This window comes from Solanum verrucosum, unplaced genomic scaffold, assembly GCF_900185275.1.
Source record: "Solanum verrucosum unplaced genomic scaffold, falcon-dt-bn FXZP01000261.1, whole genome shotgun sequence".
NCBI classification, from domain to species: domain Eukaryota; kingdom Viridiplantae; phylum Streptophyta; class Magnoliopsida; order Solanales; family Solanaceae; genus Solanum; species Solanum verrucosum.
Genome location: NW_026019969.1, coordinates 8,632,938 through 8,659,324, shown reverse-complemented (window position 1 = coordinate 8,659,324; position 26,387 = coordinate 8,632,938). Strand labels below are relative to the sequence as shown.

The 26,387-nt window shown below is 34.2% G+C and overlaps 4 protein-coding genes and 2 pseudogenes across 7 annotated transcripts in view; 3 read left to right on the top strand and 3 right to left on the bottom strand.

Moving 5' to 3' along the window:
* Positions 1–677: 677 nt before the first annotated feature.
* Positions 678–2,636, bottom strand: LOC125816840 (uncharacterized). Its single transcript, XM_049496478.1, has 2 exons — positions 2,492–2,636; positions 678–2,356 (listed from the first exon to the last, which is right to left on the bottom strand). Exon 2 carries the CDS (start codon positions 2,089–2,091, stop codon positions 895–897), a length of 1,197 nt encoding a protein of 398 aa, XP_049352435.1. The 5' UTR covers positions 2,092–2,356; positions 2,492–2,636; the 3' UTR covers positions 678–894.
* A 3,222-nt stretch (positions 2,637–5,858) lies between these two features.
* On the bottom strand, positions 5,859–6,802 carry LOC125816852 (COX assembly mitochondrial protein 1). Its single transcript, XM_049496496.1, has 3 exons — positions 6,630–6,802; positions 6,189–6,293; positions 5,859–6,083 (listed from the first exon to the last, which is right to left on the bottom strand). Exons 1-3 carry the CDS (start codon positions 6,672–6,674, stop codon positions 5,988–5,990), a joined length of 246 nt encoding a protein of 81 aa, XP_049352453.1. The 5' UTR covers positions 6,675–6,802; the 3' UTR covers positions 5,859–5,987.
* Positions 6,803–7,660: 858 nt separating this feature from the next.
* On the top strand, positions 7,661–8,385 carry LOC125814972 (bifunctional L-3-cyanoalanine synthase/cysteine synthase 2, mitochondrial-like; annotated as a pseudogene).
* Positions 8,386–9,606: 1,221 nt separating this feature from the next.
* LOC125816833 (protein FAR1-RELATED SEQUENCE 11-like) overlaps positions 9,607–26,387 on the bottom strand; it is a 37,415-nt gene continuing 20,634 nt past the window's right edge. Inside the window, exons 1-4 of one of the 3 annotated variants that reach the window (XM_049496468.1) lie at positions 15,180–15,326; positions 12,984–13,994; positions 10,931–11,374; positions 9,607–10,411 (exon numbers count right to left, since the gene is read on the bottom strand). In XM_049496468.1, coding sequence (XP_049352425.1) covers positions 9,800–10,411; positions 10,931–11,374; positions 12,984–13,994; positions 15,180–15,209 — 2,097 coding nt within the window. In that variant the 5' untranslated portion in view covers positions 15,210–15,326 and the 3' untranslated portion in view covers positions 9,607–9,799. Of the gene's footprint in view, positions 10,412–10,930; positions 11,375–12,983; positions 13,995–15,179; positions 15,327–26,387 lie in introns of those variants that run through there. The other 2 variants (XM_049496469.1, XM_049496470.1) reach the window with 2 other exon arrangements.
* Positions 19,549–26,387, top strand: part of LOC125816843 (uncharacterized) — a 42,864-nt gene continuing 36,025 nt past the window's right edge. Inside the window, exons 1-2 of one of the 2 annotated variants that reach the window (XM_049496482.1) lie at positions 19,549–19,574; positions 19,731–19,810. In XM_049496482.1, coding sequence (XP_049352439.1) covers positions 19,793–19,810 — 18 coding nt within the window. In that variant the 5' untranslated portion in view covers positions 19,549–19,574; positions 19,731–19,792. The remainder of the gene's footprint in view (positions 19,575–19,730; positions 19,811–26,387) is intronic. The other variant, XM_049496483.1, reaches the window with a different exon arrangement.
* LOC125816176 (uncharacterized) lies at positions 20,196–26,374 on the top strand (annotated as a pseudogene).

Sequence of the window (26,387 nt, the reverse complement as noted above, 5' to 3'; positions counted from 1 at the left end):
TATTTACGTATAACACTTGACAGTGTGCTACTGCCATGCATCTTGTTTACAAATTAACTTCTTTTTTTTTTATCCATAAACCCCTTTATGCCTTATTATATGCTGCAAAACAAGAGTTCACACTAAGGCCCGTTCGGGCGTAATTATTTTTGAAAACTCAAAACAGCATTAATGTTATATTGAATTGATTTATATAGTTTTGACCAGTATTAACCGCAGACGCAAAATAACTTTTAACTTCCAAGTGCTATTTTTTGGGTTAAATATCACATTATTTAGTTCGAAAGAAAAGGAATGGAGGCAATTATCTTCCCAATTTCTCTCCCCATCTTTTTTACTGAACCTCTTCAAAAACACCAGCAGTACCATATGAAAACACTCGTCTTCTCCTTCCACTATTTTTTCTAATAATTTCTTGTCAAATATTCTACCAAACATTTAATCTGAAAAAAATAACTTAGAATCAAGTAAATATGTGGGGATTTAACATAGATCACAACATCGATTTAACGAGTAATCAGGAAACCTTGATAACTACCTGGAAAAGAAGTACCTAGATGCAGAAAGCCACACAAAGGGGGTCCGGGAGCAAAATTTGGTTCGTATAATAGCCATTCTCCAAAGGTGTATATGCAAGCTACAAACTATTGGTTGACATTCAGCAACTAGGAAGAACACACAAGCGAAAGAACACTTTATACAAGCACCATTTCGTTAGATTTCACCTCTCAAATCTTGTTTGCAAGTCCTAGTTATTAATCAAAAATGTACCATAACATCAAAATCACTCGGATATAATGAACACAAACAATTTAAAACCCAAAAAAGTGACCCTCAGTTATCCACCACCGTGAAAGTAATAAGAGAATACAGGAAAGATACAGCCAAAGAAAACTATAAGGGACCTTGAGCTTGTGAGGGTGGAGGATGCATAGGCCAGCCAAGAAGTTGAGGTGAACCAGGAGGTGTTGAGTGCTGACTAGGAGAGAATACACTTAGTTCCACAAAAGCCACCCCTGAGGTTGCATCCTTGTCCGTTGTTCGAAAGGAGATGGATCCTCTCTTGGTTGAGGCAGCTGAATTTCTCCCAGGACTGCTCACCATACTTCCTCCAAGGGTACTTTGGTTAGCAATTAGAGAAACAGTATCATTTTGTTCATCACATAACCTTCTCCTAGCCTCTATATCCCTCTCTGAGCTCTTCTTCAATGCTAAACAATCTCGCATGGGCATGACAATGAGCATGAACATGCCCATCCCAATACAAAAAAAGAAGGAAACAAAACCCACAAATGCAAGAGCTTGAAAAGGTAAATGTTCTGGCAGTGTTCTAACAGTTAAACCGAGTAATAGAACCCTTATAGGAAAGAAAGCTGAAACTGATAACACTAGCATGTATACTCTCTTCTGCAGACTCCTATTGATAACCAAATGCAGGATTCTTCCACCAAGCCAGAACAAATATGCAGTTAGCATGATGGCAAAAAGACCAAGGCAGAAAGTACTCAACAAAGGGTAAGTGCACAGGGCAACATCATTTTCAAATTGCTTGACTGGACTAGTGAAATAATCTGGCAAGTGTTTCAAGCTATTCTTCTTAAGTTGTGGTCCAGCCAAAATAAGCACGAGCTGTAGAACAAAAACTGGGAGGCAAAAAAGAATTATGTATCCAACTGTTTTGCCATTCCATTTCTGGCTTAAAGTTCCCGACTTCTGTAAGGATGCGCGAAGGAGAAACACAACGGTTAGGTACAGGCAAGGTTCTGCAAAACCTAAGCTCGAAACAATGTAACACTTGCAAACAGTTTCCTGCCATCTGAAACCAAAAGCATTCAACAATCTTCCTTCCCCTCTAATCAAGTTAAGCCGAACAACCTCTCCAAATCCCCACCAAATTGCAAACAATATAAATACAATCCGGATAATCCAAGGACCATGAAAATAACCAAGCTGATTGTAACCTTGCCCACGAATCTTCGTATGAAAGTATATCAAGTACAGTATACAAGACAAGCCAGCAAGTACCAAAATTGAAACAAGTATAATAGTAATTACACCTAGTGCATCAACAGCAAATCTCGAATAGGGCATTACCCAAACCACAAATTGCACGCATGCTCTCTGACAGCATGGAGACCTGAAACCCCTCTACCACCTGAAACCCTCACTCCTCCCTCCTCCACCACCTCGAAATCACAGATTTAACTCCTCTCAATCTCTCAACCTCAAAACTACCATATATCAACAGTCTCGAGATCTGATCACCAACCACCCCGCACACCAAAAACACCAATTCCACCCTCCTTTTTTCAAACTTCTTCAACAATGAACTCTATCTATGTTCAACGTGATTTCCCTAAAAACAAAACCGTACACAAAATGATCACAGTCTAGACATATATAAAGTAGAAACAGTGCATTTATCTCTAAACAAACCCTAAAGCAAAAACAGTACGGATACATGCAAAAATTAGATCAAACGAAAGCTTACCAGACGGAGAATCTTGATCTGAAAAGCGCAAATTCTGAATCTTCTTGTATCCAGTGAGAATCGGGAGAAGAAGAAAAAAACCCTAAGTACAGAAGAAAAAAAAAAGAAGAGAGAGAGGATTGATGGAAGAGAAGAGTGAGGGAAAATGGGGGAGAAGATAGAGGGGGGTGTGGGGGTAGTGTGGTAGGAGAGCTTTGTTGGAAACAGGCTGTCGCCAGCGAATAAACCAAACCCAGAATTGGAAATTATAATTGAGATTTATAATGTTTAAATGTGAAATATACAAAAATATAATGAAAAAATGAAATACTAAAAATAACAGGCTGTATACAGCTGGATGTTCCGAACCTATAGCTTTTGTAATACGTCCGAGTCTAGTTGTCAAACCTGACCCTGGCGGCGTTTACGGTGAATGTTCTAACTTTGATTTTTTTCTCTTCCTTTTTATTTTCTGTTAAAAAAAATAGAATAATCAATAGTAATATGTTTTTGAAGATTATTTGTTTGACGTTAATTTTAAAAATCCATCTTTAAATATTTATTTAATCATAAAATTTAATTTATTTGGAAAATCTAATCTTTTAATATTTTTAAGACGGTGTTGGTCATAATTGTTAAACTCCGAAACACATTTGACAATAAAATTCAAAATTTGACAATAAAACTCAAAATTTGAAGAATACCAAAAAGTCATGTACACTAAAAAATTCAAAAACAATTTTAATTTATATTCATGGCCAAACACAGCTTTAACTTTTAAATACCATCATTTTGAAAATAAAAACTATTTTTTAAAAAATATTTTTCTAAATTTCAACTTCAAAATCTATGAGGATGAAGGACATTGTACAAATATTTTTGGTCATAGAGTTTGAAAAATATTATAAATTAAGTCTACTCATAAAATAGTTTTAAGTATTTATTTATTTTTAATGTTAATCTACAACATGATAAAATAATGAGTGAATTAAATTGTACTGGTGGTGTAAACAATAGTGGCACTATCACTTTGTATAACTTTAGATAAATACGCTTATAGCAAAATGATTTTTTCTTTGCTCATTTAGAGTAGTAAAACGACATTAATTAATGTGTTGATTTAACAAAAAATATGATAGAATTAGTTGAGATACTTTAAAAATGTAGGTTGCGAATATTTCCCTTGATTTGAAAGTATGCTCCAATAGTGGCCAATCATTGGCATTTTATTTTATTTTTTATATATTCTTTTTATATTTGACAAATTTTGAAAGGTTAATCGTGCACGTATTGTGATTCAAATTTTGATACGTAATATATCTATGCTCGATTCTTTTTATTTGAATAACAAGTTATCAATTCATTTTCTAATCGAATAAAAGTGTTCTTGTTACAGTAAGGCATGAACCATGTTGTATGTCCTCCCAATTGAACAACGTTTTTTCTGTTATATCGAACATAAATCATGATGTGCGTTCAACTCACATGTAGCACGTGAACAAATCATGAACGAAATATGTTACTTTCTTACTTAGGAGGAACAAGTGATAATTGGAGATTAATAATTTTTTTATGACAATTTATGTCGTATCAAACACATTAGAAAAGCAAATATTGAAATTGATATAATCTTTAAAAAAAAAAAACTTAATAATCAAAGAAGATTTCTTAAAATATGCTCTATTTTTTAAACACCTAATTCCCCAAAGTAACTTTAAATTTGTTTCCATTATTTCAAAGGAAAAAAAAACAAAAATAGAAAATAATGTAAAATGCCATATGAATACCTTTTTGGAATATTTCTGAGTCTTCCAAAACACTACAAAAGGAGTGATGCTATTCGACTTTGTATGGGGATTTTAGATTGGAAAATGAATTGGTGGCTTGTTTATATGAACTTATATAATCCTTTCTTATGAGCTAACTTTTGAAATTGAGTTAGTCGATATGTCATATTTTTATATAGTATCAGGGCCAAGTCCATTTCTGTTTGGACTCTTAGTACACGCTAAAGTTGGATGGCTTGAGCACGAAGGGGTATTAAAATTGATTGAAGGTCTACTTATATGGACTTGATAATCTTTTTCTCATGAGTTAACTTTTGCAGTTGAGTTAGATCCATGTGTCATAAGTATAATTCTTCTTTTTCATGCAACAATATTTGGCAAAAGACATATCGGTTAATCCAAATCAGATTAATTCCTAATCCATTTCATTTTCTTTTGACACTTTCAACAAAGATAATTTAGCTTGTGGAGGGAACAAAGTTTGGGTTAGTTAGAAATCCAAGACTGAATAAATCCAATATTAAAATTTTATGAGTTAAAATTTTTTTACCTTCCAAGACTAAATTCATTGCATTCTTGATATTATATATGGGTCTAGAATTTCCTGTATATTGATATTATATATCTTATCCTATGTGTGAAAAATGATGTGTTAAGCTTTGACACATTGAACTTTAAAATTTGAATAGGAAGATTCTGTTTTAAGCCATGAAAGTTTCTATGTAGACAGTGATACCACCATAGAGACCTACAACACTTGTATATGTCCCAATTTTGGCATCTCATAATTGCTTTTATATCAAGGCTTAATTTCACTTGATACCTTTCACCTCCTACCAATAACAATATCCAGTGCCCACCAGCAACAAGTATCATGTAACTCTGTCCATCAAGATTAGGACAAATGGGAAAAATCACCTAGTGTTTTTTGTCTCAACGAAATTGAGCATGAGACCTCTTGATTCTCAACCATTTCGTTGACGACTAGGTCACACTATTAGATGCTAAAATTGGTGTTAATTACCAGTGGTGAACTTCTAAAATAGAAACAAATTTGGAACTCTCAAACCTCCATTTGTGTTGCAACAGGAAGAGTTATTACTCACGTTTTTTATTTTGAAAGGAATAGAAATAGTGTTCGATTTAAATAACAGCAAGAGTCCATTAAAAGATCACATTGGTCATCCTACAGAAACTCTATTTTTGTGGTGCAAATTCATGGCAAATATTCATCCAACTGGCCATCAACACGAGCTTAGAGTTTAGCATGCACTGCAGGCTCCAAGTTCCCAAAAAAGAAAAAAAAAAACTTGGCATACAGCTTGTATTAGAACAATTCACATTTGCTTTGTCTAAAAATATTCAAACAAGGTTAATGTTTGTGCTGGATCACCTTGCACGCACCTCAACTAATACTAAGAGGCTAGCTACCTCCCACTAGGAACATTCTATCAGTTCACACAATTATTTCAGTATTTTGATGTTTGACATTTTCCAGGCACCAAAATTGAATGGTCTGATAAGTTGCTCCTGTAATTTATCAATTCTTGTGTCTATACATCTTATTTCACTTTAACTAACTTAAATAATGGAGATCGACGAAAACATCAGAATAGACGAACGACAATTCTATTCACCAATCTTTCTCTGATAAATCCCAGTCGTTAAGCTTTCCTTCGTGTGTTGAAATATTGCACAACAGTGTCTTGTCAACATAACTATTATCAGATTCAAGATTGCATGTCAGCAGTTTCTTTCCTGTAAGCCTGGAGCCTCTCTTTCAACTTCTTGCTCTGTTCAAAATTTGCTTTCCTCTTTATAGCTTTCTGCAGAAGGACATCATATTTTTTTAATGGCTCATACATGAGGAACACTGAAGATATGTTTTCAAAGACATATAATTTCCGAATAGGTAAAGCAAGAAACCTTACTTCCTGCCTAAAGCACCGGTCAAGCTTTACTTTCAGTTCTGTGCATTGCCCAAGGAATTTCCCTAGTGGGTGGTCTGTATGACATTTCTGAAACTCTTCAATTATCTGCACCACGGCGACATAACCATCTTTAGTGTATTTGAGATGTTTTGGCAATTATTTCTTGAAGTTAACCAATAAAAAGAACAAATTAATCTACAACTATGATATACACACGACAAGACTACATGTCAACTAAGTTGCACTGACTCTTCACTTTTGATGTCACACCCGTGTCGGATTCTCCAAAAATACAATACTTTTGGCGAATTCGACACGCACCCGTTGACATTTTGAAGAGTCCGAGGAACATAGCATGTCAATGCAAATAAACACATGCAAAGGCAGTGCTTCAAAAGCACAAGATGAATCTAATCTAATTTAACAATGTGAGAAACTTACATCAGCACATAAAGGGTGTCTATGTAGAGTCAAAGGTGGATGCATCTTCTTCCCTTGAGTTCAAAACCTATAGAAGTAGGAAAAATTTTCAAATAAATATTTCCCCTTCTCCATGAAGTAAGAGAAACATAAAGAAAAAGAAACAATAGAAAAGAGAGAAGTATCAGGAAACAACAGCATTTCGGTTGTACTATCCAAGACCGCCACATTCCAAATGTTCATATTGACTGTCAATCTTCTAGAAAGATTTTAACTCAAGATCTTGAGGACTTAGACCCTTATTTGTATCAACCAATTTTTCAGCCCTTGTGTTTCATGGCCTACTTTCCTCTGCAGTACAATGCTGATAATCGCCTGGAGAATAGTCCATGGCATGGAGAATTTGTTTGATTCTCCATACTTCAAACTCCGATCAAAGAGACGGGAGATGATTAACTGTCCACTCCTCTTGGCCAAATTCCAATTAAACCTAAGCTTATCCGAATAATCAAACCTTGACTATTTTATACAAAACAACAACACTAAAGGACTGCACTGATACCTAACTTAGCACTTGTAAACCTCAATTATATAAAGGAATCAATCATCAGCCAGAAACGTAAGATAAAATGAGGGTTATCCTAAAGTAAAGACATATAAAAGCTACTAAACAAATAATTTTAAGGCAAACTGGCCAATAAAGTAAACTAAACAGCTAAAGCAAAAGAAAATTATCTACTTATGAGTAAATGGAAAAAATATGCAGAATAAACTTATATACTCAGTCAGTCTAAAGCCTCTATTCATATATGAATAAAAATGTATAATCTTCATAACATGATAGAAAACAAATAAGTAAAAGGTATTGCATCAGTCACAAATGAAGGAGAAATTTTCACAAGTAATTACTTATATGTAGTTTGAAAATTGATTAGTTTGGTCTTAAAATCTAATACATCTGGAAATTAAAACAAAACAATGGCAACAGATTGAGCACACAGTTATTTTGATCTCTGACATGCTAGTTGATTATTATTTATAATTAGAGGACGTTGATTGAGCAAACATCAGGAAATATGGGGATCAGTATAGCATTTATGGCAGCAATGAAAGGCTAACAAAATGGTTTTGAAAATGCCTTCGTACACGAGCATGGAGAGGAGAGGGAAAATGATAGCATTTAGAGCCTATTTAATCCTCATCGATCCAACCTAAGGAATCAGAGACCTTGTTAAGAAGGCTTATGAACTTTTGGAATCTACACCTAATGCTTTCATGCTTCAACAATTCTACAACCCTGCAAACACTCAGGTAATTTTAAGAAACCTAACTTAATTAATGTATTCTCTATTTTACTACAGAATTCTCAATTGCTTCATATTGAAAGCAGGATCATTTTGACACAACATACCCTGAAATATGGGAAGAAACTCTAGGTACATATTTTTCATGGGAATACTGGTGTTGGACAATATCTTAAATCCAAAAATCCTAATGTCAAGTTAAATATATACTCTAATGTAGTACTCTTGATTCCTCGAGCGGTACACTTCCAAGATAATCCCATGTCAAGAAATTGAGAACAATTCTATGTCAAAAATAGTTAACGTTGTGCTTATATGGACTCGAGCCAACTGAAAGTAATATGCTGAATGGTGGAAAACCAGGTCCTCATCAGATAACGGGAAATGGGATTGGATTCAAGCAAGATATCCTTGACATGGATCTAATGGAGGAGCATCGACACTGGAAAAGTAGTGAAGGATTTCCTGGCTAAATATAACCAAAGTTACAAAATCCCTTGGAAACGAAGTTTGTGATTAAGATATAACAGAGCTAATAAGTGAATTTCGTGCCGAAGAATCAAGGATTACCTCAACTAACAACCACGTATCAAGTGTAATTCCACAAGTGGGGTCCGGATGCAATGATTATCGATGGAAAAAACCTAGGCTTGAGGAATCACTAAATAGCAGAAGTTGACACATACCAACAGTTAGCAGAAGAACTTTCCTCCAAGACAGGACTAATTCTGTAATTAGTTTGTAACAAAAGATAATACTAACAAAACGCCATTAGGGTCAGCGATTTTCTAAAGCAAAATACATGAGAAAGTTAATAAGTAGAGGCACCAAACAATAATTATCCAAATTAGTAGTTGTCTGTACATATGTATGTGAAGGTCACATTAACATACTCATGTAAGAATCTATTAAAATTTTACCCACAAAACAAGTGCAATAAGAGAAATTAATTGCAGAAAACAATTACCGCGAAAGAAGTAGACACCTGATTACAAGTGAAGACAGAGTATGACAAGGAAACTGAGAGCTTGAGTATCACAAGAACGAAAAAAGTCGGCAAAGTAGCATCGCAGATTGCAGGTAAAGAGTCGGTGAAAAAAATGTGAAATGCCTAAAATACCCCCCGGACGACCAAAGTTACATTGACCGCAATACCCTTGGCCCTTATTTAGAATGATGATATCTCATATCTCATATTATTTGTCCATTTTTCCTTTTATACTGCCCTAATTTTCTTGAAACTAAACAATATTTATAAAATGGATTTTTTTTATAATTATCTCTATCTTAATTTTGTAAATTAACATGTAATTTGGTATTAATATTTTTAGTAATGTGGAACAGAAAGAGTATTTTTACAAGTGTAAATCAAATGTTTATGGCAATTTGAAAATGGGTAAAAATCGTTCACGCCCAAACTTTGCTTTTAAAATGACTTCTACACAAAAAAATATTAAACTGTGTACTTTAACTAGACGACACGACTTATATTGTTGCACAAATGAAAGTTACAACTAATCATAGCAGATTATTGAAAGAGTAATCGATCAATGAGTGCGAAATACCAGATGATTATAGAAAGAAAATAAAAAACTAGTAATACATCCTCAGAACATGAAAAATCGGATTTCTTTTCTCCCATTGTTATTGGAAGAGATTTCTTTCAATTTCAATGCAAAAACAACTACTCCATCTAAAGTAAATATTTGTATTGCCTTTTTCATGTTTTTCCCACAGATCTAGTAAAATCATAATCTGCAAATATGTCATATAAAGGGTATCAAGCCAGCTCCCAACTCTTTATACACTAGCTAGACAAGTTTCCCTACTTTCATCTCTTTTGTCCCTATTTTCTACAAGAATTCTGGATGTAATCAAAATATTTGTCTATCTCTGATTTGAGGATGACTCTCTAATACCTTGTGAACAAATTGGTTGTTCTCTTATCCTAGATAAAAGGATTGACACGTTCTCTGTTGCAATGTCAAGACGTTCCCTGGACTTTGCTGATTCTGTTACTAGAGTAGAAACCATACTCTGCAATAACTGAACCCTCTCAGTGTGATCACTTTGAGTATTCTGAAGAGCTTTTGTTGCTGGTGTACTGATTCGTCGCCACCGGTGTGGCAGATATCTTTCTGGTATTTGGAAGCAATTTCCTGTTGAAAGAACACGGAGAGCATGGCGACAAAGAATTCCAGAGAACTCAAATTGATGGCAGCTGCAGCTTACGATGCCCTCTCTTGGAACCCAGTAAACTTTCCGTCCACCCTCAAGTTTTGTATGATGTCGGACAAGGAAACCATCTTCCATCTGGAATGATGCATAATGGGCAGCCAAAACAAGTTGTTCTTGAAGCTTAGAGAAAGCAAATGGTGTCAAAACTGTAGCAGCATGCGCTTCCATGGGAGCACCTGTTTTAAGGCATATATTTTGTAGATTTTGCTGCATAGTCTGCTGCTCTCCTGTTTGATCCTTGAAATCAACTGTAACAGCCACCTGATAATCAAGACTATGTAATTCAGAATGGAGATCAATTTTACTCAGTAAAAACATATGATGAACCACCCTGAGATGTTGCAGTATACATGCTAACTTTTCAACTATAGGCCCATCTGTAACATTTCAGTAATGACCTCATGTTTCCTATACACCATCAAGTGAAGTGTGTATAAAACTAACCTAAAATAACTCTCAAGGGGCAAGGGGAGGGGTGGGAAGGACCAACCGGATAGCAGTAACGGCATTCATGACAATTGTCATGACTGACAGTTTTCATCCTTATACTTGAGAGTAAGGATTATCAGGAAGCAATCTGTGTTTAAACATCCTGCCAATTTTAACATTATGAGTAACTTTGGCGGCGTTGTAGCAGATATCAAGCTTCACCTGAGATATCTAGTCCCTAACCTTCATCTGGCTTTGAAGTGGTCAAGAGAAACTATTTAGCACTTTAAGAACATTCTACCCCTACCAGTAAAAATAAACAGGAGCACAATTAAGGTCTAGATAACATACTTGTTCCACAAAATGTGCTAGCCGGCTTTGTGCACTCAGAAACCGCTGGATAAAAGCATTGATTGACTTTGAGTGGCCTGTCGTGGTCATACCGGCAAAAAAGTGGCTCCTAAGGTATGGCAGTGCCCACAGTGATCTCAAGGCAAATAGACTGGCAATATGCCTGTTTGTATGCAGTCCGAATGAGTTCACCATGTCTCTCCAACCCAACTCAAAGTCCTCCACAGATTCCAAATTATAGAGTCGGTTAAACTCAGCCTTCCACTCGTTGTAGCGCTCTCCTAAAACAGCATTAAACCATGATGGGTACTTTGCTACGACAAGCCAGATGCAAAGGGCATGCTTAGTCGTGGGCATCTCCAAGTTAATCGCCTCTTTGAGACACATGTTTTGATCAGTTAGTACTGTTTGTGGAGCCTTCCCATTCATGAACGCCAAGAACACCTTACACATTTGAAAACATACAAAGTATCAACAGAGATTCTGAAAAATTGTTAATATACTCATTTGTGGACACCATTTCATATTTGTCTTGCATATTCTCTTCTCTTTTTCTCAAATTTTCTTTTCTCCTTCAATTGGAGCAGGAGCGGATAGTAAGCTGAGAGGCTTTAAAAATATTCCTATATCCAAATGTTAGTACCACAAAAGCTAAACAGTATTAACTGAGATAAGCGATATCAATATTATCTGATCTGCCAAAAAAAAAAACTGTTACAGCAAGCATTTTCCTAATAGAAACTATTTATTAAAACCATTAATAATTCCTGCCCTTTCAAGACACATTTCCATTATTGCAAGCCCATATATGTTGAATTTATTTTTCAAGGAGATGCATCCAAATTTCCTTAAACACTTGCATAGTCTAATCTTTATAATACCAACAATGTTACTCTACGTTCTTAAATACTTGTCATCCTTGCTAAAATTAGATGATCCACAATAGTTGTCATTTTAATAAACCAACACATAATTAGTTATTTGTTTCCACCTTTACCCTTAGTCATAAATATGGAGAGATATTAATGTGGTGCAAAACAAAGAAGTATTCAATAGACAGGATAAGTAAATATGGATAATCTAGTCAAATTACCCTCTATTTAATGTTTATTTAAGGGGTGTGGAAAAAAACATGACAAGTATTTATGAATGAAGGGAGTATATGAGAGTGAATGTTGGGTCGGTAACGTCCAACATATTCACAAGATGAGTGGCGTTGAGGTGTGAATGCTAAGTTGAATGTGTACTCATACATGATAAGAAATGGCCACATTCAACAAAAGTTACGAGTAGCACACATCAAAGCTAACTTCGTTGGTGCAAAACTATGGTGAGTAAAGGTGTTAAAGAGGGTACGAAGTAGACCTAAAATCACATGAGGAAACTGTCATGAAAGACCTACAATCTCTTAGAATCCACACAAAAGATAGAGCACAAGAGAGAGAGATCTATATAGGCGACATTTATTAGTTCGGGTCCTATCCGAGATTCATATGCCACTAGGGAATATAGAAAAATGCCTATTATCCACCAGTTTTATACCATGTGATACTGACCCTCGGGATTTCTCGGTTATCAACAAATTATAAAGAAAATCTGATACTTCATTGTTGTTATTATTATCATTATTTATGTATAATATGGGTCTAAGATGAGCTTAAATGGAGCGGCAGGTTCAATGAGGATTCATATAGTTAATCCCAACTTGCTTGAGACTGAAACGTAATTGTTGCAGTTGTAGTATTTATGGAGTATGATCTTGCAGTTGGTCACTGTTACTTACCTAGAAGCATGGAAATTCTGACCAGACACATTATGAATCATAACAAGAATTTGAATCGTCAGTAACTATAGATATCCAAATGTCATATGCATAAAATATTTCAACTATATTCTGTGTTTATTTTCAATCATTTTTATTTTTTCCTTTACTGGAGAGGGTGGGGAGTTACGGTTTTTAAAGAAGGGTAGGGATATGAGTAAAATTGAAGGCCTCCAAGTAGGCCAATGGTTCAGAAATCAGCAGCATGAAATTGTATATTCCTGCTTTTACCTTCAAAGCCCAAGAGTAGGATCTCAAAGTTTCCTCTCGAAGAAGAACACAACCGAAGAAGCATGGCATACCATAGTTGTTCACTCCAACCCATATCCCAAGTGGCATGTCAAAAGCAGTCAACCGATGAGTTGTATCAAAGACCACAGCATCACCAAAAATGTCATATGACTGGATGGATGAAGCATATGACCATGCAATATTTTCCAATCTGTTGTTGGAATCTAGTGAAAAATCATACTTGAAATTGGGATCCTTTTCCTTAATGTTTCTACACATTCTCAACAAGTCTATGCTTTCATCCTCAGGATCCACCTTCCTGAATGACTGCAGCAAATTTCTGACATCCTTCTCAGTGAATGGCAAATAGCCTGGTTCCACACCCTTCTCTAGCTCCATAAGCCTCATCATTTGCTGCACTGAAATTCCTGTTTTAGCAAACATTAGAATCCGGCTCCTGTCTGCATCTGATATGCTGCGATATGCAGGAAGAAAGCGTACTTGATTTGGCTCTAGAAGTTCATGATTATGGTGGTTCATAAAACCAGTCACTCTCCATTCAGGCACTCCTAAGTCAGTTGTCTTGCTTATCCGCATATATGCTTGGCATCCACAACGGGAGGACTTTCTGTTCCTCTGAGGCTTACTATCGTTAGCAGCTTTGACAGGAGTGTTGCCTGCACGATGACAAACAAAATAGCGTCTTGTAAGTCCTTTGCCGACACCAGCTTTCCCTTCTGTGCGGTGACGCCTGATTGAAAAGCCACAGCCTTTCGCAAATTCAGCATAGAATTCATAAGCAGCGTCATGATTGGGAAATCTTTGTCCTATATATGGAACTGCATCATTAGTTGTCTCCAGAGACAGCCTTGTTTGATCGGGTGATTCCTCAGTGCTGCTTGTATCATCCAAAGATAAAGATCTCTGATCTGAGGGATCACCATAAAGCCCCATCATGTGCCCAGCCTCTTCAGACATTATAAACTTGTCAAGATACTGCTCACTACAAACCTAGAACCATGTCTAATTTTTTAAGTCACGCAGATAATGTAAGAGTTCAACAAAATGGTTGTGTTTAATATGTTACAATATATATGCAGAAATAAATTATGTTATTAGTGTTACAGATATGTAGACCTAGTTTAACTAAATATAGATCAAAGCGGAAGCCAAAAGAAGCACTAATTGAACAACTCAGAGTTCATTTGGGAAAAGACTAACATAGCAGCTCATATCATGACACTTATAGACATTCATACACATAAACAAAGAAATACAGAATAGACCACTTTTAACAGATTATTACATTAATTTTCACATTCTATTTATTGTTTTTCACCATCAACTCCACTCAAAAATCAACAAAGAAGTTGACTTTGACTCTCCGTCTAAATTCAAATAATTTAGAGGTAATGTCTATCAACCTATAGTATTTCCAAAGGACAAAAAATTAGCAGTATAGGCCCCCGTTTTAACTATATATATACACACACACGTGTACACATGCATGCCTGTTCATTGATTGCACACAATTTTCCACGATGTAAATTGGTGAGTCAAAAGAACTTACAATATATAAAGCAATCAGTAAATTTGAAATAGACGGGTGTGGAGGTCACGGATTAGGATATAAGGGTAATAGGTAGCAGAACATTGTCTTGATGTCCATTCATATTAATCATAGTATTGCTCCTTTAATTTCTTATCCTTCGATTTATATTATTATCAGTTGATTACTTGTATCTCAATTATCATATTGTTTTGTTGTAGTTTCTGTTCTATTACTATATGTTACTTTTTGGAACTGCTAAGGACTATTTTTCCTTGAGACGAGGTCTATCGGAAACAACCTCTCTACTACGACTCTACGGCAAGGGTAAGCACTCTACCCTCCCCAGACTCTCACTTTGATGGTAAATTTGAAATAGTCGATTTAACTATCACAATCGATTTAACTTGATCCTCAAAACAAATAAACAAAAAATTAACAATGTGTAGAGAGACCTAATAAAAGCTCATAAATCCTACAATCAACTCAACTTTTTCATACATTTTGATAATCAACCAAGTCCGAGTGCAATAGAACTCTATAACGTTTACAAAAATCAATCGTATAAATAAAAGGTTTCATTATAGAATTCGATGTAATGCAGTCCAAGCATTGATCAAAGCACCGAAAAATTCAGCAGTACTTACAGAATCAGAGAAATGAACCAAACGATTCATCTAAAACATCACCATTCAATGATTTTCCATAAAGCTGCTGCTGAAGAATTTGTGGTTTTTGATTATCCGTTGGGAGTTCTGTTTGAGAGAAGAAAAATGTTTAAAAGTGGAGAAAGAACCCTAATTTGCGCAGGTATGTGATGAGACCCTTTTATACCGCGGCGCACGTTTAAGGGAATTGCTCTATTTTGTTGACAGAACGGCGTCGTTGTTGATATGGTTTAAAATTTTGAGAGAATAACCAAATAGTCCTTTTAAGATTTATCAGTAGATACGAGGAGGTGAATTAGGACGACGACGAGGGCGAGGGCCACGTCCGACGTCGGCTGAACAATGTGTGTAGGCCATATTCGACATCGGTTGAACGATGTGTGCAGGTCATGTCCGACGTCGGCTAAACGATGTGTGCAGGCCACGTCCAACGTCGGCTGACCGATGTGTACAGGCTGCGGACGATGTGGGCAGGCCATATCTGACGTACGTTGACCGATGTGTGCAGGCTACAGACGAGAGTCCGAAACCAAAAGGGCAACAATTTTTTTTGAAAATTCCAAAAGGTCAACTCAATTAATTATGAAATCAAAAGGGTAATAATTTTTAACGCTGTGTAAATCAGGTTTTCTAAAACGAGACTCAAATTCCAATGAGCCTTACAAGGCTCAAATTCCGATGACCCTTGCAGGCTGTTATTTAAAAAAAAAATATTCTCGTTTTATTTTCTTGTGAAATTATAATTTGGTTTATTCACTTGCAGAATGATAAAATTCAGCCTTCTTTAGTCATACGTTATTTTGGTGGAAATGCCCTATTGATGAATATGTTGAAAACATGAGAAAAATTATACTTCATATCAAGGTAAACAAAAAACAATATACTCTTTAAATAATTTATAGTAAACATGAACCATGCATATATGTTGGAGTTCGAAAACTTCAATTTTATATATATAATTTGTAAAAAAATGATAGAACATATAAGAGACATGATAGAAAATATAAAAGACAACACTTTTAGAGATTATCGTCTGTCTTGATGCGGTTGTTATTGTTGTTGTTGTTTATATCTACTGGTTCCACAAGTGGTGGGTACGTGTGGCCTTGTTGTTCTTTGAAGGTTGTTGAAAAAAAAAGTGTAAATGAAAAAAGAGAAAAAATAAATTTAAACAATTTTTTGCGGATATATTATAGTTTATTTTTTATATCTGTAATTTTTTTGGGGCATCTATAATAAAGTTTGCAATAAAATAGGTGAAAAAAATTTGACTATGAAAATAAAAAAAATCAAATTAGCCGTTGAATTAAAAAGTAAAAAGTGTGAGAATGACCAAATATTTATTTCTCTGTAGAAAAAAAAATCCCAAGTTTTAAATTTTTATAATATTTCTTATTGTATAATTTATTTATTTTCTCTAATATTTTATATTTTATATATATTAGAAGAGAGAGTTTCAAAGGCTGCTTATTGGTCATTCAATTGGCAAGTGGGGATAGTTTTGTCATTCCAACTTCTCAAAGTGATAAGTATTGCATAGAAAAAATTATACTATCTGCCTTATTATTTGGACCTTCTTAACATCTTTAGAAAAAACCCTACACTTTTCTACTAAATTACATATTATGCCTTATATCATTGAGTATAGTGGGGTCCATTTAATTTTACAGTTGACACGTATACAATGATAACTTTATTGAGTTTCTATATATTCTCATTTTTATTCTCTACATATTAAATTGTTTAAATTTAATATAGTTAAATAATTTAATAAAATTTTATTATTTAGCTTTTATATTCAAAACAAATTATTTTTTAATATTATATATATCATTAAATAACTAAATAAGATTATTAATAGTCATATTTATATTTTTAAAGTATAATTAATAAAATTATTATTTTTTAAATAAACTCCTAATAAATAATTTATTAAGAAAAATGTCAAATTAATTTAAATTATTTCTTTTTACTTATATAGAAGAGACGGTTTTCAAGTTTTGAGCAGTTTCAACATGACTGTCTTTTGCCATTTTTATAAAAGAATAAGGGTCTGTTGGTCATTTACACTACCAAACTGATCAATAAAGGTTGCATACGTGTCTTAATACTGCTTTGGAAGAGACACGTAGCAATGCTGCCAAACTGATGTGTATTTAGGACATTCCACGAGAGTTGATACTCTGTCTCTCTTCTTCTTTATTTTGCAAAGCAAAAAAAATCAAGTTTTTCTGCTTGGTTTTCCTGCATGTGTTGTTGTTGTATAGGTAAATGATTATATTGTTATTATTAAGAAATGTACAGTTTTTTGTTATCTTTTTCTGCTTTTTGGTAATATTTTTGGGTTGTGGTTTTGAAATTTCTCTCCATCTTTCATAAATTTTAATGAAAATCAAGACCCAATTTGATTTTTCTATTTTAGATCTGTAGGGTTGCCGGCTGGACTATAAGAATTGCGTCTTTGTTGAATTCAGAAATTTGAGATGCTCTTTGCTTCTCTGTTTCGCCTCAAATTTGTCTTCGATGTTGCTGTTGATTTTTAATAAAAACAAGTGAGCACCGTAAGTGATTGCATATACACTATTAGTTAGTCTAATCAATAAACTTGCACCATGAAAAGGTTAATTACTTTCTTTCATCATTATATATGTTTTATTTTTGTATTCTATTGGGGCAAAAAGAAAGTTGAGAATTGCGGAGGAATACAATAAGCCTATCATTGTTGTACTTGTGTATAAGTAGCAATATCATTCCTTTTAACATATTGATTCTAAGCTCTTGGGATGTCCCACACAATTTTTTTCCGTTGTTCGAGTTAGATTTGAGAAGAGGTAAAACAGGTTAAAGTGTTTGACACTTTCAAGACATAGTTCAACAACAGTTCAATGTAAGTTTTTTTTTGAACTCTTGAATGTATCATTTGAAGTGATTCTCGTATGTGCAGGGTGTCTTTACTTTGGACATTATAATCTATTCCTCAAAAGGCCTTCGGTTAAAAGAACACAAAACTATGATAAAAGACTATAGATCTTAAGCCATAATTGAAGTCACAAAATTAGACTATTCCATTATAGTACAAAAAATCTTTCATTTTATAGATTTTGCTGGGACTATATATATATATATATATATCTTCGCCTTTCTGTAGTTGTGGTTGATAGTTTGTTGCATTTACTTATATTACTAGCAGTGAAAGTAGTTTGATTATTGTGATCAATATACTGCCTTAAAGCTCATATAGTTTTTCAGAGTATTAGGATATATGAGCTACTTGAATTGTGTAAAATAACTACGTTTGTCCTTTTCATTTATTAATCGATGGATTGGAGGTAGTTTGGAGATAGTTTTCTGTATCGATAGTTTCTGTACAGTCAATCACTTCTTAGTTTACCAATAAAGACGTGAATGATGAAGGAACTTGAAATCAAAGTAGTGCCAGTCTGCGGTCATTTTCCTAGATGAACCACAAGAAGATTTGTGCTTGTGTTTTCTTTGTGAACTTAAAGAATAAACTCGACAACTTCACTTGTATTTGTGTTTATGAATTTGTCTCTGCTTTGGCCGACCTTAGAAACAATAGCTATCTACCTAGCCTTATCAGCCTTGCAGTTGGTTCTTAAGTCATTATATTGAAGTAATTGTACACTTGCTTTCATGTATGTACATACCTCCTATTTCAAGCAATTGTGATTTGATTCTTTTCCCAATCTTGTAATTTATGAATAATATTTTTTCTTTTTCTCTCATATGTATCAGGTCTTAATCTTTTGATCAAAGATCAGAACAACTCAATCTGCATCTCAGCTAACTTTCTATACAATGTATCACATTTTGTTATTATGTAAAATACGTGTACATAACTATCTTGTAAAACTTAGTTCCTTAAAATATCAACAAACAATTAATATGCAAGGTTATCTTACGCTACATACTTGTAATCTAACTTTTAATTGATATCAAGTTATGATATTTATTATAGAAATCATTTCGTCATTTCAAAAGAAAGAAAAAACTTATTTTATAGAAAAAATATGTTGCAAAAATTTTAGCTCATCAAATATAGAAAATTAACATTTTACAGAACACACCGATAGATTCATCAATTCTTTTTCTCCAATTTCACGTAAAAACAAATTTAACAAAAAAAAAAAAGAATATTACATAATAATATTGGACCCGTACTGACACGAGCCATTACTTTCTAGTAAGTAAATAAAGTAGTATCTGTCTACTTGCTTCATTAAAACAACTTTCTTCTATCTATCTTTATTTATACACCTATATATAATATATACATACAGCAACTGTATGTAGAGGTCTGGTTTCTTGAAAGATTTGAAGAGGAGCGACATCGTTTGAGCGGTTTTGAAAGTGATTGAATATTCAAAACATCCTTTTTAGTTCATTCTTTCTTTAGAATTTGGTTTTTCTGTTTTTGATCCGTTGCTTTACCTATAAGGACTATTCGACTTTCTTTCTTTGAAAAAGTTTATCTTTTTTGTCTTTCTTTTTTTCTTACCCTTTTGTCAGCAAATCTTGATAACAAAGACCCTTGTTGTGGATTGGTTTTTTGGAGCTTTATTCATGCAAAGATGAAGTCTTGGAACACTGTAAGTAACCCCTTTTCTTCTTTGTTGGAGTTGTTTTGGATTAGGGGTGGTGGTGGTGCTGGGGACTAATCAAGATTGTTACAGTTTCAAGAATTCAAACTAATCTTTTTTTTTTCCTCTTTTGAGGTTGTTTCTGTCTTTTAAGTATAAGTGCTGACTTGGGTTTTGTTGGTTTCTTGTGTTTGAGGTTGACAAGGTTAATGCTGTTTTTTGGGTTGGTGAAAAGGAAAAAATATAGATGTGATTTTTATTTTTTAAAAAAGAGAAGATTTTCTTGTATTTGTTCTGTTTCTTTCAAGTTGATGATGGGAATTTGAAGGGGGGAAAAGAAGTAATGCTATTAAATTGGGAAAATTAGACCTGTCTCTTATTAATATAGGATTACATGGTTAATGCTGGTTCTGAGGTTAGTAAAAAGAATACAACAATTGTGGATTTTTGAAGAAGAATTGATTTTTTTTGTTTCTTAAAAAAAAAGTGGTGTTGAAGGGAAAAGAGAATCATTGAATTGGGGGTAATGTAGAATACTGTAGTATATTGGTACGATAGGAAGGGTCAATGGTGTCGCTTTCAATTGAATGTTATGATAATTAAATGGCTATCCGAACTTCTATCGTCTCTAAGTATTTCAGGCTGGAGGAGTAGGGAGGTTTTAATTGTTATATTCCTGCATCTATTTCCCTTAGTTTTTTGTAGTTCCCTTTCACAATTGATCATGGAAGAAGCAAAATTGAATTTGTGCATCTGGAAAGTTGGTTTGTTTCCTAGTGGATCACATTAGGTTGTGTATTCAGTTAGGTTAGAGTTAAATTCTTTTAATTTGGTTCCTGGGCCTAATTAAATTAGATAATGGATAATGTCATTAGGATTACGAAACACCTCTAACTTGAGCTTTGTTATGTGATTACTTCATAAGGTGATTAGTACTTGAAATAACCAAACACATATTCTAGAAAGACAAAGATCAATTTGCTTGAGCAATTTCTGTCTCTCTCAAGGCCTAAACTCTTGAAGCTCCAGTTTGTGTGCAGCAAATTTGTTAGTGATTTAATGTACACTTTATAAGCCTTGTTAGTAAAACCTCTATGGCTTTATACTAATCTGGAGTTAACTTAACACGGGATACTTCACCAAGTCATCCTGGAAACTCATTTTTTACCACTTCGAATAAAAAGAAATATGAGTAAATGATTCATCAAGATACTCTGTCTACTGTCTATCCCGGTTGTAATTTTGTATGACTACCAATATGAGAGTGTATTATATCTCTGTTTAAATTTCTCTTTTTCTATTTTGTGAAAGGTAAAACTAAAATTTATCTGTTTAAAGTTAATAGTAAAAAGTGAGGAGCATATAACTATCTTTAATACAATAGTGCTGGAGAGTTTTCAGTTAAAAAAAAAGTGGATATGTAGTTTGGATGGGGAAAAGACTAATTATTGTATTTCATTGCTAAACATTTGAGACTATGAAATTTGTTCTTCTATTTAACGAGGTTTCTTGTGCTTGTGCTATTTTTCAGGAAGTGCTTTGATGGCTAAGGATTTCAGGGTATAATATAGCTATTACATTCAATTGCAGTGGCCCCATTTTGGTTGTGTAGAACTGATACTGGATCACTTACTTGGAATTTTTTTCTTTATCTACTTGAATGATTTGATTGATTGAAGTGTTAAAGTTTTTATCACTTGCACTCACCCCGTAAAAGCAAGTGAGCTGGCATTAAAGGTGTCATTTGCTTCAGGATGGATGGACTATTATAAAATTTTCTCTTCAGATGCATTTTGGAATTTTCATAGAAGAAATAACCTAAATAGCATGCCCACTCAACTGTTTATCAGATGTATAATATATGTATCTAACCATATATAACCATTGTACAATCTATGTATACTGGCTAGAAAAAGTAAACAATGAATCCGTCTAGCTATTTGTGTAAAAATTCCTAGTAAGGGACATCTAAGTTAACATTAGTGGACTAAGCAGCTATGCTGTTACTTCTATAACCAAAACTATTTTGTGTAACCACTCAGATTTTCTTTTAATATAAGCTTTAACTACTAATTTGAATATTGCGGCTTTTTCAGGTTTTACAATGAACAGTACAAAGCAGAATGGATAATGTGGAAAATGCGAGGTTTGTTTCTTCAGAAGACAGCTTTTAGTAATTGTGTTGTTAGATTTTCTGAAGTTGTTAAGAAGTTGCCTAGTTTCTAGTTATACTTACCTTATATACATCAATTCACATTCACAAAATACAAAAGTGTCAGTTATTGAGTCCTTTCGTATTTACATCCGATCTTTAGCTCGGATCTCACTTAACCTTGGCTACTAATAAAAAAGAAAAGAGAAAAAAAAGGAACCTTAGCTTAATTTACTGCACCTAAAGGAAAGAAGATTTTTTAAAACCTTGTTATCAGTATGAGTTTTACTTTTCCGAGGTTCATTTCACTAAATCACCACAAAGCAGTGTAGGTATTCTTGCCAGTCAAGCTGATGCAACAATCTGTATAAAACCGTATTTATTCTTACACTGAAAGTCTAGATGAAATAAAACATTTCTTCAAGTTTGTCGAGCTCTTCTAGTTTACTAGAAATATCTTCTATTCCTTTCATCCCAAATTGTCTATGAGGGTGTATGGGCTTACTTTCGGTACTCTTTCCTCTCAGTTCTCAATTTCCTTAATCCCAAACTTGCCTAGTCTTTTCCCTCTCAAATTTGTTACTTTTCTTCTCCTTTTTTAAATTCTATTTTTTTATCTAAAGACTAGAAATCTACAACTAGAAACTGAGAAACTTTGATAGTGAAAAGTGAAGTTGACTGTGTTTCTCTTTCGTGTCCTCCCTTCCATTCAGCTTTTATGTGTTCTACAACTTCATATTTTGCTTCTTTTATGTTACCATAGGAGCTATCTGTTTGATTGTAGGGGTTTGTTACTACGTGCTCTAGACTTCGTAAAGTTCTTATAGTGGTTTGGTACTCCTATGGATTTGAAGAGAGGGTGTTGTGCAGGTCCTCTCTTTGCTCTCCTTGAATTCCTTTGCCTATGCTTGCTACCAAAGCAAGAACTCGACGAATAAATGTACAATGTGTTTTGCTATGTTCCTTTAATGATATATTATAAGAAAGCTTAAGCGGCACAACTTAGTTTGAGATTTCTGTTTATGCATCATATTTCTTAGCTCTCTTTAGGACTTCACCTTTACGATGGAGATTCCAAGTTGACTTCTGTAATGATCCTTGGAACAAGCACATATTTGAATTCTGTATCAGGACATTAGATTCATTGCCAGACAATTTTCAAGTCAATTCTCTGGTGGAGAGATTTTCTCTGTGCTGTCAACACATGTACCCTCCCTTCGTACTGCAAACTTGGCGTAAAATATACTCATGCATTATGGAAAAAAGTTCAGTTGAAACCAGTGAACTAATTAATGAGATAAAAAGAATATTTTGGTCAAGACAAGTTTAACTGATGTATCTGGAACACAAGTAATTTGGTTGAGACTAGTTTAATTTCAATTATATTGGGATATCTAGTTCTACAGTTACAGAATTCACCATGAATTAACCTCCAAACATCAATTTTTTTTAGGTAACACCTCCAAGAGAAGAAAAACAAGAGAGTCATGTGACAGAGAATGTGCAAAATAATAAATGCCAGGTTTGAGAACCAGAGCTATTATTTATTTTGATTTTTTATCTTTGGCTTCTCTGGAGGTTCTCATTTTATTCCTCACAGAAAAAGTGCAGGCCATTAGGGAGTGAGGCAGTCCCAGAAGGAGTTGTTTCTAAAACATCAAACCTGGAAATGCGACCATTGTGGGGTGATGTTGAGGTAACTAGTTATTTTGGTCGAAAATTATTCATGAGTTTTTTTACTTCACTGTTGACTATCTTTAATCTTTGATTCCTTGCATGGGAATAATTATGGATGCATGGATCATCCACGTATAGTCCATCCCCTTATATGTTTTTTTGATACTTTTCATCAGTTGATCTGTTGTTGTGTTTAGAAATCTTTAAGTCCTTTATTTTTTCTTCAAAATTTCACGGAAAGTTTTAGGTCTTGACTGTGATGTCAAAGGAGATTATGTAGGCCAGGTACAATTATCCTTAGGTGGTAAAGTGAACTGCCAGAAGGAATATTTTTGTCAATGTGATGTCACTCACATCACACAAATGTTAAATCATACACCAATAGGTGTGCTCTGTGTGTGTAAAGTATGCAGAAACTCTATGCTTATCCAGTGTATAAGGACTACTTGAGTTTCAGTCATCTCAAGAAATATGGCAGTGATTCAGAACCTTTAAATTGTCATGAACTTTTACTATATCAAATTTCTTTGTCCATGAGACAAATCATTTCACTAGTTCAACTCTTTATGATATTTTCCAATGTTTCTTTGGTTGCTTATGATGCAATACTTTTGTATTCAGAAGAAGTCACCACATTCAGTTAACTTATTGGGAATTGCAGTTGGAATAAAGCAAAAAGAGATGGTGAACAAAATTGTTAAATGGGTATGTTTTTTCATCTTCCGCTTCCTGTTTAGCTTGTAAATGTCATTTTAGTTTTCTGTTTTTTTAAATTGCTTTTGTAACTTGTTGCAGTTTCTTGAACATGACTTTGTTGTGATGCTTTTCCACTATGACGGTGTGGTGGATGAGTGGAATGATCTTGAGTGGAGTAATCGTGCCTTACATGTCTCTGCTATGAACCAAACAAAATGGTAAAGTCAGTTCTAATCAAATTTGTTACTGATTGCTAGTCGCCTGCATCTTTTTTTACTCATCTAACTCTCCAAAAATAGGTGGTTCGCGAAGAGGTTTCTGCACCCGGATATAGTTTCTGAATACGACTATATTTTCTTGTGGGATGAGGACCTTGGAGTCGAAAACTTTAATCCGGAAAAGTAAGTCTATCTTACAGCACGGTCTTTAGTATCATTGTGAACACATACCACTTGAAACGCTGATTTCAGAGTAGAGCAACTGTTGGATGCTTACGTGTACACCCGTTTAATTGCTGCACATGTTTTTATGCTAAAAAAGTTAACATCAACTGATGATTGAGCAGATTCAAGGAAAATCTTGGTGTGATGTAGCGTTACATGCAAAAAATAACCAGCAAGGATTAGGCTAGTTGGTAATAAGATAATGTTCTCACTGCATAAGTCTTTTTTCAGGTATATATCTATTGTTAGAGAAGAAGGCTTGGAGATATCACAGGACTTGATGCTAGTAAATTGGAAGTACATCATCATATTACTGTGCGCAGAGGGAGATCCAAGGTGCCAGGTTAGACTCATAATTTTTACGGTTCTGCAAGTTAATCTTATAAAAGATGAAGAATTACTGCGAAGCAGAAGCGTCCTTATGCTTATGAAACAAACTCAAGGACCAAAAGTATTTAATCGCCCTTTGAGTTTGAGATACGAATACTGAAATTTGAACTTCGTTTCCAGCTAGAAAATGAAAAAATTGTTGTAATTCCTTTATAGCTGGCAATAATGCGATTTCCTGCAACCGATAGGGTCATCTCTATGCTCTAGCATTTGGGAAAAAATAAAAATCCTGATATTATTTGTGTGTTTACTTTTGCATGTTCGCTGTTTTGTTCCAAAAGCTGACTGGTATTTTTTTTTTATTTGGTAGGAGGTTCTACAGATTAAATAAAGGTGGCCGAACGTGTGATAACAACAGTACAGAACTTCCTTGTGTGGGGTAAAGAACTGCAACCTTTTTTTCCATTTCAATGTAATATTATCTGATAACAAGTTTCTCCGAACTAAATCTATTTGCTCTGTGACCCTCTTTTTCTTTATGGCTCAAATGATTTAGTATTGTTAGTTCAAAACAACCTTGATTTTTCATTTTTATTAAATCGGTATGCAGGTGGGTAGAAATGATGGCTCCGGTATTCTCAAAAGCCGCCTGGCGTTGTGCTTGGTATATGGTCCAGGTATGGGAACTTTAATTAATTTTAAGCGCTAACAAGTAATCAACCAACTTGTGTGTGGCAGTAAATACAATTTCTCAAAATGTTTTGTTAGTTAACTCAATCGAAACCACAAGCAACTGTTTTGCTTTTTAGTAGTTGTCTCCTCCATGATACTTGATAGTATATGCAGTTACATAAATGTGCACTAATGATCTATTGTCCTTATGATCTTATACAAAGATGTCTATAGAATATCACCTTTCCTTTTCGAACGTCACAAAGACCTGCTAGTGATGATATAGTAGTAATGTTTAACTTGTAAATTTGCAACTCTTCTTTTTGCTCGTTTTTAACTAGTTGTTCTTTTGCTACAGAACGACCTGATCCATGCATGCTGCTTGGATATGAAGCTTGGTTATTGTGCGCAGGCAAATCTAAACAGCTTTCTTCCTACTTCCCATCTCTTCTTGGCATGATTATAGCATGTGTTATTAGTTCTCAGGGCGATCGTACCAAGAAAGTTGGCGTGGTTGATGCAGAGTACATAACTCATTTGGCTGTCCCTTCTCTGGGTGGTAATTTAGATGTAGAAACGGCAAGTAGTTCTTCCCTTGATTAATCATTGATCATCG